This window comes from Zingiber officinale, chromosome 9A (assembly GCF_018446385.1).
Source record: "Zingiber officinale cultivar Zhangliang chromosome 9A, Zo_v1.1, whole genome shotgun sequence".
Classification (NCBI taxonomy): Eukaryota; Viridiplantae; Streptophyta; class Magnoliopsida; order Zingiberales; family Zingiberaceae; genus Zingiber; species Zingiber officinale.
Genome location: NC_056002.1, coordinates 34,957,896 through 34,970,514, shown reverse-complemented (window position 1 = coordinate 34,970,514; position 12,619 = coordinate 34,957,896). Strand labels below are relative to the sequence as shown.

Sequence of the window (12,619 nt, the reverse complement as noted above, 5' to 3'; positions counted from 1 at the left end):
TCCCACAAGTGCAACAACAATTCCATCTTGAGAGTCTGAGTTTGATCTTCTCAAGTTTACCTTTGATGAAGTAGATCCATCCATTAGATTTTCGCGAAGATCTACCCCGATTGTATTCGGGGCTACGAGATAAGCCTTCCTTGCAGGAAACAAGCTTGTTGTTCAAACCAGAATGCACTTGATCATCCAACTTCACAGAGTTAGTCTTTTCATCATCAGCAGTGACAAGTGAGCCGGGGTGCTGTCCGCGGATAAGCTTTCTTCTCTTCCGATTCGAGCGGATGCTTGCCGAACCATGGGCCATTCGAAAACTTTTCAAAAAGTATAGTTTCATCTGCTCACAACAACATGGAAACAAAAGGTGTAGGCTGGTGATCGGTTTTCAGAATATATAGTAGAGTTTTATCAGTAGAAAGTATTATGGAACTCATATAAATGTGAAACCTCAGAGACTTGTATGAAACAATGAATCAGTTCCTTGAGCTCCTCCAAAAACACCTCTCTCAGTTTCTCATTGGGGTGATCTTCTTTGAACCCTTCCCTCCTCTGCCAAAGAAAATTGTAGATGATGCACATTTGGTGAGGTTCTAAGATGGACATATATTGATTGCAAATTGATAATAAAAATTAGTCTAAGGTGTCAACAAATTCACAAAATGAACAAATTTTTTATGGATGAGGAGGTGTTACTGAGCACCTCTGTTCTCTTCTTCTTGAATGGCTTCTGCTCCCTCACCTTCAGCTTCTTGATCCAGCACTTTTTGGACGAACCAGTCCTCCTTTGTTCTCCGACAGATTCACAAACACTCTCCAAACTAATTAAATCAGAAACAAACAAACAAACAAAAATGATAAAAGTTTGTCAAAAAAAAAACGATCAAATCACTAGCAAAATCTCATAAAAATCAAACCTTGCGGCGAAATCTGCTTCAGGGGAGTAGTCGTGGTCGTAGGCGTAGTCCTCCTCGCCGAAGATTGCTTCCGGCGGCGGTTGAGGCAGAGCCACCATCTCCATCGCCATCGACTTCCTCCTCTTCCCGGCGCCGCGGCCAGCCGTCTTGATCTGCCGTGACAGGGAAAGGAGGCTCTCGAAGGCGCGGACCAAGTGCATGACGCGGCCGGCGCCGAGCTCCGGCATCGACCTCCTCGCCTCCTTCATCATCCTCCGGCGCATCCGGGTGATCTCCATCTCGTCCCAACGGACCACCATCGTGTCGTCGCCGGTGCAACTCGAAGACGCCGAATTTAACGTTGAGAGCGTTTCAGGGCTGCGCAGAAAGGAAGGAGGAGATTCATCAGTTAGTTTCGGATTCAGTATATAATCCATCGCCCTCTTTCGAATTTGCCTTTTTTGGAATAATAATAATGATAATGATGATGATAATAATTACTATTTTAGAAATTTTGATGAACGTTAGGAAAAAACAATCTTTATGGCATAATTAAAAACGTATAATTTCTAAAATGATCATAAGTTTTTGTCATGAAAAATTCAACTCTGTCCTACAAATGAGAATTTGAATCTTTCTTTCATCAATAAATAATTAAATACATGTATTATTATTATTATTATTATTATTATTATTATTATTATTCAATGTGGTTTATATTTATTAACATAAATATTTATAAATTTAAATGGCACCAAATTAAAAGAAGCTTTTTATTTTTATTATTATAAAAAAACTTCTGTTAAAAAAATTAAAAATATTTCTTATATTCTAAAAATACCCTTATTATAATGCTTTTATAGTATTTTTCAAATTTATCAAATAATTATAATCAAAATAATTTTTATTATTAGTCAAAATTTCTCAAATATTAATTTAAATCATTTTAATTTGATCAAAATTTGTCTAACTTAGTTTACAAAACAGTTGACCAAATATATTAATTGGAGTTATTTTGATCAAAACTGATACAATAATATCAGATAAGAGTATTTTCATAATATATAGTGGTCTTTTGATATATATATATATATATATATATATATATATATATATATATATATATATATATATATATATATATATAATGAAAATAAAAGATGCTTTTTAATTTATTTTTTACCCATTAATGTTACTTTTTATATTTTGAGTTAAAATTATTTAAAGTTTGATTGATATATATACTTAAATTAAGAAATATATTAGGAATTAAATTGAAAATTTTGAACTTGAATGGAGAGACCTAATCAAGTAATTTTTCAAAGAGAACTTTAAACTTCTAAAATTACAAAGTATGGTGGAACCAAACTAAAGTAGTATTTTAAAAATATCTCCAAAACCTTAGCAAATGAGTAATTCTACTCCTTCCTCCATGTAATTCACTTTTAACTAAAATGTTCATTCTCTCTCTCTTTTATATCCAAGTACATGTGACTTTAGGTCCAATTAGTCCTGATAAATTTGAAAAGGACTTTCGGTCTAACTAATTCCGATAAATTCGAGAAACATAGGTGGATCTTCATAAGACACACTAGCGATATTAGTGGTTCAAACTCTGTAAATATTTAAAAATACTCAACGTGAAATTTAAATCCTAATTACATGAGAATGAGATTCATCTCTTATCACCACACCTTAAACAAAACTAAAAGGCTCAATTCCCTCCGATACTAACAAAAATGTTACTCACCAATGATTCTAATATTGCTATAGGTATGCTCCCTTCTTGGGACAGGATGATTAACCCATGCAACGAGGGATTGATTTTCTTATAGGATATATCATATATCCGTAGTACTTAGATTACTTAGAATCTACTTGTGCTTCCAAATTTATTTGATGAACTCACCCCCAAGATTAATCAGGCGTGATGGTATGAATATCTGAATTAACAACAACAACAAAATAGTATGGTTATAGCTTCGTCCAAGTATAAGATCTGGAAGTATATAGCTTATTTGGTGAGGCCTTTACTTGTTGCCCCATATTTTTTGTGATTAAAAGTATAATTCAATGAACAATAAGGGTGTAAGTGTAAAAGTAGGACTTTACTTCACCCCTCTTCGGGAAGCCTGTTTGATAGCTTGCCTTGTTGCCACCGCAGCGCCGCCCAAGGTGGTTCCTTGCTCGGCCCTTCTCTGTTATCGTCACATCGCACGCTGTTTTGATTCGTTGAAAGTTCAAACCTCCCTCCGGACGCGCTGTTTGGCGATTCCGCCTCTCGCTTTGGCACCATCGTAGCTTAATAGCGTGCGCAGCTTGCCTTCCTCAACGCGACGGGTTGACTTTTGGAATTCCGCGCAACTTTGATCCAGAAAGGTTATTTTCTTCCGATCTTCTTGTTATTCTGAAACTTTGATGCTACCTTCTTCGCTGAATCCTCAGAAAAGGTGCTTTTTTTTCCTTCTTCCTTTTGTTTCGTGATTTCTTGTCAAATCAGTAACTTTAGGCGTTTCGAGGTATTCTACGAATTCTGTGCCTATGACTTGATTTAGGATCCAGTTCTGATAGCTTGAACCCTTGGGATGGTGATTTTTTCTGTTTGATGTATTGGTTCAGCGCTTTCTTTTTAATCTTAACTTGACCTAGTTCGTTGCTGCTGATAGTTGCTTTGCATCTTTTTTTATATGCATTATGGGATTATGAGTCTGCTGGTTCGAACTGGAAGAATCTTGATCGACTCACACCCGGATTTTCTCGAGTATGATTTTGAGATCTCTTACCCATCATACCTCATGAGTTGAGGGGCGTTTATACCGATCAATTTGATTGCTTTCCACAGATAGCTGTTTGAGTCTGATCGGAGCTTTATCGTCAAGTGGCATCTCTAGGCTGCTAGTTATTGAGTATATGATCATACGATGTTGACTTTGATTCGTCTTTATTCAACAAATTGGTTGTATTGTTTTGGTCGCGTCAATGAGCCTACGAGGTGTGTCAGAGAGAATTTGATTCTCAGAACTTCTTGGTCAGATTTTTGTGTTTGGAATTCCATGATCGAAGCTATATCTACTTCATCGGTAACTACCTATCTTCATTCAACCTTCTCATACTGACCATCTTTGATTGAAATTCTTGGTTGGATTCTCAGTCTGATTTCATGGTAGGAATCTTTTGACTGGATTTTCCCAAAAACTTTTGAGACCGAGATTTTAGCAGGTTGTAAATTGTCATCACGATAGTTTTCAGGCAACGACTAGAAAAGCTATGATTTCTTCCTACCCGAAGACCATTCACTTGAGGCTAATCTGAGTTGATTATGATGTTATTATTTGTTAATATTAGAAAGACATGTGCTTAGCTATCTGATGATACTTCTTCCTGTAGTGTGTTTTCTCTCGTTGAGCATAACATCTCTACCTCTGACAATCTACATATTTGAGAATTAAGATGGTTTTGATTATTTGCCCTTTTGTTTTTAGAGGATTGTTAAGCAGTTGATGAAGTAGATAAATACAGTTTCTTCTTATCTTCTTCCTATATATTTTTTTGAAGACTCTAGATTATGTTTTTCACAGAAAGAACTACTAATTCCTATATATAGCTTCCTGTAGAATTTTCCTCCATGGTTTCTTTAATAATCTTCTTCTCCTATTTCTTGTGCTTTACACAATCAACAACCCTAGAACTCTTTCAGATTTATTAATTTCCTTTATGGAATCATTCTCAGGTCTCCCTAACTTTGAACTTACACTTGGCTAATTTTTCTATTGGATATTCTTTTATTTTATAACATCGTAATAAGAATTCAAGTTTTTGCATTATTACTTACCTCGCTGATTTGTGGTATTGTCTTGGGAAAAATGTTACTTCTGTTATTCCAATATCTCATGTGGCAGGATGTTCAAGCTCGTGCTTCGGTTTCTTTATGAGGTGTATTTTGACAGGGCCAGTTTCTAGACTTAGCTCATGCCCTTGCCTTATCTCAGTTACCTTCTTGTTTGTTTCTGTTGCTTCTCTGACATTCTTTCTCCTTTTTCCTTTTGCTCCTGCTTAATCCATAAGAAATATCGATTATTCAAATCTCTTCTTTGGCATTTTCTCCCTAATGTTAAGTTACATTTATCAATTTGACTTCTCTCAATGTAACGTAATCGAACTCACATGTATTAGTGTGGTTTTACTACATTATATCTGACCTTGATCTCTTTATATCACTACACTGAATGGAAATTCCATGTCTGGTTAGCTAGGTTCTATTTTCTAATGGTTACTAGAGAAGGCATGCAACTTTGACTCTACTTTAAGCAAACTTGGTTGAAGTTATGTTCACCCTATCATTTTTTTTTTCAAAAAAATAAAAGGTATTATCGAATTTGTGATATGCTGATATCTTTGTGATTTTCAGTTAATAAGTGGTTCCACATTAAAATGAGCAACAAAAGAACTCCCTGGAGCAACAAACAACAACAGCATGTAAAGCCAGGACTTTCTAGATCAACCCCTAATGATTCTGTTTCTGACTCGGAACTTGAGGTAAACAGCGTGCCTGCTAAACACTCCTCGGCCTCTGTTGTCAGCACGACAAAATTTAACAGCAGTCAATTTGAGTATGACAAAGATGAAGGAAGAGGGGCATCGTACATGGGATTTTCAGTTGAAAGAAACAAATACAAGAATGACTTTCGTGATTCTGGGGGTATTGAGAATCAATCAGTGCAGGAACTTGAAAATTATGCTGTGTACAAGGCAGAAGAAACTACGAGTAAACTAAATGGGGTTCTAAAAATAGCTGAAGAGATTAGAGAAGATGCTTCAAAGACTCTTGTTACCTTGCATCAACAAGGTGAGCAAATTACAAGGACCCATCAAAGTGCTGCTGACATTGACCATGATCTTAGTAGGGTATGCTTCTTTGTCAAATTTCTCTCCATTTCTTTTTTTTGTTTGAATAATTTTGATTATGGTAGTTTGTCGATAAAATTGAGTGTTAAGATAAAGATTTTTTGGCAAAGTTATTCTAGCAGAAATTTCTCAGCCCAACTTGAACTTTATCTTCCTTTTAACATTTACATGATATAGCACTACGAGGATTGTTCGCGCCTTCAAAGTGCTCTTGGAGTAAACTAGGACACTCCAAGCTTATAATCACAATCTAAATTTTTGTGTATGATTGCTTTAAGGATTGATCTTCTATCTCCTGATATGCATATCCCCCTCGACTAATTGGTGCATGGTCATTCAGGGTGAAAAGCTTTTGGGAAATCTTGGGGGCTTGTTTTCTAAGACATGGAAGCCGAAGAAAACCCGTGAAATAAGAGGACCTCTTCTAACAAGAGGTAACTTGAAACAATTGTTTTGGTAGACTGCAAAATAAATCAGGGCAAGTTATTTATCTATTTGATACTCATCCCAATCTTGACCTGTCAAATAATTATAGATGATTCTTTTATAAAACGGAGTAGCCATCTGGAACAAAGACAAAAATTGGGGTTATCAGGTCCTCGTCCCCGGTCAGAACCTCGACATTTTGCTGAGCCTACATCTGCACTTGAGAAAGTGGAGGTACATGTTATACTATTAGTATCATAAGTATGATATCTCATTGGATAGTGACAATCTATTAGGTTTATTGATCGATCATCAACAGGTTGAGAAGGCAAAACAAGATGATACGCTAGATGATCTAAGCAACTTGCTCGGAGACTTGAAGAATATGGCTCTCGACATGGGTTCTGAGATTGAGAGGTTAGTTGAACCTTTGCTTTCAGAGGTTTCTGAAATTGCACGATATGGCATTAATCTTTTATATATTGTTTTGTTGTGCATTTTCTGTTCAAGCTATGTTACTCAAACTCATCTATCCTCATTTTGTATACATTGGTGTTTGAGCTATTTTACTCAAACCCATCTACCTTCTCTGCCCTTCTCAGATATTCTAACACTGACACTCCCAAACACGCATTCACACTTAGATGAGCGATTGTAGAGGGTTTAACAAAATGGGGCACATAGGTGGAGACCTCTTACTAAAACATAGTTTTTAAGAACTCATCTGGAGATGTGGGACTTATCCTCTCATTTTGAATATCTGTATTATGTAATGATCATGCCATAATCATTTCAGTTTGGAAAAAGATAATTTATATGACAGAAAACTACTTAAACTTTGGATACAAAATGATACGACTACGAGGAGCACTAAAATCTTATATTACAATCAGTAGTCGGTTGCTAACAAAGTGAAACATTCTTTGTGGGTGTTGCAGGCAGACTGTGGCTTTGGATGCAGTGCAGGATGATGTGGAAATAGTGCGTGCGAGAGTTAAAGATGCAAACATTCGGGGGCGCCGACTACTGGGTAAATAAATTGAATCGTTTACTGAAAGATTCGTGTAGCGGTGTCGCTTTTGAGTTCATGCTCATGAGTAGTGTGATTCCTGACTTAGATAATTGCATGTTATAGTGAAACAAATCTACTGTTTTACCGTCGATGATGTAGTTCGATTCACTTGTGCACTAGTAAAGAGTCCTAGCCAACACATGTAAGTAGGATTAAGTCCCTTGTAATGATGGCTACAATAAGATCAGAGCCAATCAACTCACATGTTTTGATTTACTCGTTTGGTTCAACCAACTCATTCGATCTATCGACTCTCATCAGAAATCTAGTCCATCATATTTTATCAACTTGTTTTACTTCTCGCTTTTACTTTGTAGGCTCATTTAGTCCATTATATTCTACCAACCTAATCTAAACTTGTCTGTTTTCCCACTGGTCTATCTAATTTACTCATTTTATTTCTTGCTTTTGGAATTAAATGATTGCTAGGTTAGTAATATGGAACTTACGAAAAGTGTAATGAAACTTTACCACTTAAATTATTAAATTATGGCATCAATAGAATAAACCATTCATCAAAATGATGCATTTCATCTCATTCCGTATATGCAATATCTGGATGAGTCATGGTATGATAATTCAATTTCCCAACCAATATTCAATATCTCTCAAGATGTTCAAATAGTTCCCGATCTCATGGAAGGTGCATGTTCTGAGTTATATTGGAGCACTACAAGGCTTTGCCCCTAATTTTCTTATCTCAGTTAATAGGTCGAGGACATATTTACGCTGGGATAGAAATATATCTTTTTTACTCCTTGTAACATCAACACCCAATAAATATTTTAGCATCCCCAAGTCTTTTGCGTGAAACTAAGTGTGAATAAAAGATTTAAGAGATGAGATTCAATAGTATCACTTTCTGTGATAACAATATCATCTACATACACAACTAACAGAATGATATGGTCAGACTTATTTTTCATCATACCAATTTTTTCAACAACTTGACTAAATTTTCCAAACCAAGCATGAGAACTCTGTTTCAAACCATATAAAGATTTTTGACGACGATAAACTCGCTCGGACTCCCCCTGAGCAACAAAACTAGGAGGTTGTTCCATATAACCTCCTCCTGAAGATCACCATGAAGAGAAATATTCTTAATATCAAGTTGATGTAAAGATTAATAATGAATAGCAGCCATTGAAATAAACAATCAGACAAATGTCAACTTTGCAGCATGAGAAAAAGTATTAGAATAATCCGCACTATGGGTATGATCATAACCTTTAGTGACAAGACAAATTTTTAATTTGACATCTGACCCATCCTGATTGATTTTAACTACAAATACTCATTTGCATTCAATAGTCATTTTCTATGAAAGTTGATCGACCAAGTCTTAAGTGTCATAGTCATCTAAAACATTCATCTCCTTTATAATTACATCTTTCCAACTAGGATGAGATATGATCTCACAAATATTTTTAGGAATAGAGATAGAGTCAAGTGAAGCAATACAAGAACAAAATGAAGATGACAACCTGTTACAAGGAACAAAAGAAGTATGATAAGTACACTGGTATATACCTTTGCGTAACACAATAGTAGATGCAGGATATGAATCAAGAGGTTGACGCCTAGAGTAGACTTGAATAATAGGAGGCTTGACAGGAGCTGGTTTCGGGACGGGTGCGGAGGATATGATAGAATACACCAATAAATCATCATTCTCCCTTTGACTAATTGGAATAGGTGAGGACGGGAAATAAAGTGTCTTTTATGAAGGTAACATCAATTGAGACATGATAGTTGTTAACAATGGGACAATAACACCTATAACTTTTCTAAAGATGAGAATAACCAAAGAAGATACACTTCAAAGACTTGGAATATAATTTAGTGACATGCAGATGAACATCCCGAACAAAATAAGTGCTACCAAATATCCTAGCGTCAACAGGAAACGATGACCTATTGGGAAAAAAGATTTTGTAACGGATCTCACAAGAATAGAGGATAATATGCGATTAATAAGAAAACATGTAGAAACTGGATTAGCCCAAAAAAGTTTGAGAACATTCATTTGAAATAAAAAACCCTGTGTAATTTCAAGAAGATGTTTATTTTTATGTTCATTCACACTAGTTTGGGATAGAGTATCAATACAAGAAGTTTTATAAAGCATGTCATTCTGATCCATATATGATCGTAATAAATTGGACATATATTCTTTGGCATTATTACTTCACAAAGAACGGATAGACGCATTGAACTGAATTTTAATACAAAAGACACAAAACAACGGAAATAATTGAGAATGATTTTTCATTAAATATAACCAAGTTATATAAAAATAATCATACATAAAAGTAACAAAGTACTTAAAATCAGGTTTAAACAAAATAGGACAAGGACCCCAAATATCGTAATGAATTAATTTAAAAAGAATAGTAGCATGCTTATTTACTCAAACTCGAACCAAGAGAGTGATATTTTGTAAATTGACACGACTCAATCTAATGAAGACACATTACCACATTTTTTTTTTTTTTTGAGAAAAGAGAGATGGATGTCCCAACCTAGTGACATTAGAGGAAGCAAAAGAATTTGGAAGTGGTGCGTCAAGAATGTAGAAGCCTCCAGACTCATATTCTTTACCAATAATTTTTTTTCATCAAAAGATCTTGAAATAAGCATTAATCATGGAAAAAATGAGATGCAACAATTAAGATTACGACTTTGTTGTCTGACAGAGAATAAATTAAAGGATAGATTAGGTAAATATAAGACAGAAGACATATAAAAGCAAAGAGGTAGGATTGTTAGTGTCAGACCCACAAATATGGGATAGAGACCCATCAACTAAAATAACGATAAGAGAGTGAACTTTGGACTAAAAAGTAAAAAGGAGACTAAAATTACTTGTCATATGATCCATGACACTAAAATCAATAATCCATTTGGAGAATGAGGAAAGAAGACACACGTTTTGATTACCTGAATCAACAATATCATTGATATTGGAAGATGAAGATTTAAGTGATCTTGATATTTTGAGAATTTGACAAATTCATCTGCAGAGATAAGGACCGATTTATCAGAGGCATTATTAGTGGATGCAATATGGGTCAAGTGTTTTTGTTGATTTTTATATTGAAGATTTTTTCGCTCAAACTTTATATGACTTGAATTACGACAGTAGTTACACATAATACGATCCGAATTTGACGTTCGAGTTTCAAAGTCCTGTGAATCACCTCCTTTGTTTCCAATGTGATTAGTTGATTTTTCTAGACACATAATTAGTATTTCGACTCACCAAAGCACCACTAAGCGAAACAAGTGCATTTTCTGTATGAAAAACATGACTAAATACATCTTGTAAAGATAAGATCTCAGAACTTGAGAGAACTTATGATTTAACAGACTCAAAGTTAGAATAATACAGTATCAAATCATTACAGAATCCCCCTTTACACTAACATAGTATAAGAGTGACCTAGATCGTCTCTGGAGAATGCTAAGATGGATGTTAGCTCTAGGCCAGATTTTTTTCTATGATGGATTGGGTGTTTGAAAGGCAACCAGAGACAATTAACAAACAACAATATTTAAATGAAACCTAATTCATATTGTGATCAAAAGAGAATGAACAATTAACTAAACTATGTTGCATGGAGTTTTTTCAATTAACAAGCATAATGGACCTACAATTCAACCAGACACATAGCAACCAATCACCAAATAAAATTGCAAAATTAACTTGTAACTGACAAGAGAATGCAAAAGAGCAAGAAAACATAACAGCTAAACAACCCATTCAAAATAAACTAATGCAATGTTGGAGTAGTGACAACTAATAATCCAAACACAACAACAATTGAAGAACCACTAGTCGGAGCTACAAATCGTTGGAAGGAGAAGATGTTGTTCGGGATGAAGAGAAAAAGGATATGGTTGGAATTCTAGAATCGTCGGAAAGTGGGAGGAAGAGCTTCCCTTCTAACTTGAAGGGAAGACCTATGTGGATGGTCAGAGATGGACGAGGATGAACGCTGGAGGGAAGAGCTGGCTGCGGTTGTGAGGAAGGGTGGACGGATCCTCCTCTTCTAGCCCAAGAAGGAGATGGCCGGTCGAGTGGAAGAAAAATGGAGGCGTGCGACAAGAGAAGATGGTTGGAGCCCCTCCTCTTCGAACTGGAAGAGGAGAGAGCTCCAACAGTTGTGGGGTTGTTGGACGAAGAAGAGCAGCCACTTGGAGTCCTTACGTGAGGAAGAGATGGAGATCTGGCATTGACGTGTGGGCGTTGGCTTGGATTTGGGCGACATGATGGAGAAGGGGAGTTGGCGTTGATGGCATCGAGGACTGGATGATGATGACCAAGGGGGTGTATTTAATATTAAACTTTTAATTACTTTGAATAAATTTTGTGAATTTTAAAAGTCTAGGTGTATTCAATCTAGACTTTTATAAACTTTATAGAAATCTAGTGGTATTCAAATTAGCTTTTTGTAGAGTTTTAAAAAGTCACGTAGTATTCAAACTTGACTTTTTAAAACTCTATGAAAATCCTTTGATATCCAAAGTTTCAATAGAATTTCATGGATTTTTATAGAAATCCTTGGATATAAATTTTAATCAATAAAAACTCTCCAAAACACTTGGTACAATTTAAAAATACAATAAAAAGTCTTCTCCTCATCCTTGAGATTTCTATAGACTTCAAATCGCTTTAATTTTTACAAATAAGTCCTTTCTCTTCCTGCTCTTCGATTTTGATGATTTCTTTGATCTTAAAGTCCCTGTCCTTGTTCAACTGCTTGGTAGCTTGCATCAACCTCTTAGCATGCATTTCATGCGAAGCTGAGAGTCTTTTGAAATGTCGTTCTCTGACGTTAAAACGACAAAAGAATGGATCGAAACGGTTGGAACGGAACAGTAGCCGCTTGCAGCCTTTTCTCCGGCGGTGGGCTACAGGTGGAGATTTTTTCTCTGGTTGCTCGTGATGGGAAACAGAGTGTCATCCGGCGAAACCTGCAGTGGCCCGGAAAGGAGGAAAACAAATAGAAAAATTATTTGAGGCGACCGGTGATGCTTTCGTCGACTACTTGCGAGCAGGTCGAAGTCGAAGTCGTTTTGGACAACGACGTTGTGCATAGAGGGAAGAGAAACTTGATACAGTAGGTTTTAATATAAAATATATATTAATAAATCAAATTAATTCTCAACTTGATTAATAGATAATTTAATAAAGTCTAATGAAATTCTACCTAAAAATATTCTATAAAGTTTATTAAATTTTAAAAATTCCTAAATAAATTTTATATATTTATATTTATTTATTTTAATAATAGTATTACTAATCAAATGAATAATAATA

General features: G+C 35.3%; 1 protein-coding gene across 2 annotated transcripts; it reads left to right on the top strand.

The window, feature by feature from the left end:
• Positions 1-3,029: 3,029 nt before the first annotated feature.
• Positions 3,030-7,580, top strand: LOC122020761 (SNAP25 homologous protein SNAP33-like). Of its 2 annotated transcripts, none has more exons than XM_042578783.1 (6): positions 3,030-3,269; positions 5,299-5,795; positions 6,136-6,229; positions 6,331-6,455; positions 6,541-6,638; positions 7,160-7,580. In XM_042578783.1, exons 2-6 carry the CDS (start codon positions 5,322-5,324, stop codon positions 7,257-7,259), a joined length of 891 nt encoding a protein of 296 aa, XP_042434717.1. In that variant the 5' UTR covers positions 3,030-3,269; positions 5,299-5,321; the 3' UTR covers positions 7,260-7,580. The 2 variants fall into 2 exon arrangements, with proteins under 2 accessions (XP_042434717.1, XP_042434718.1); XM_042578784.1 differs by having other exon boundaries at positions 3,030-3,340.
• The last annotated feature ends 5,039 nt before the right edge of the window (positions 7,581-12,619 follow it).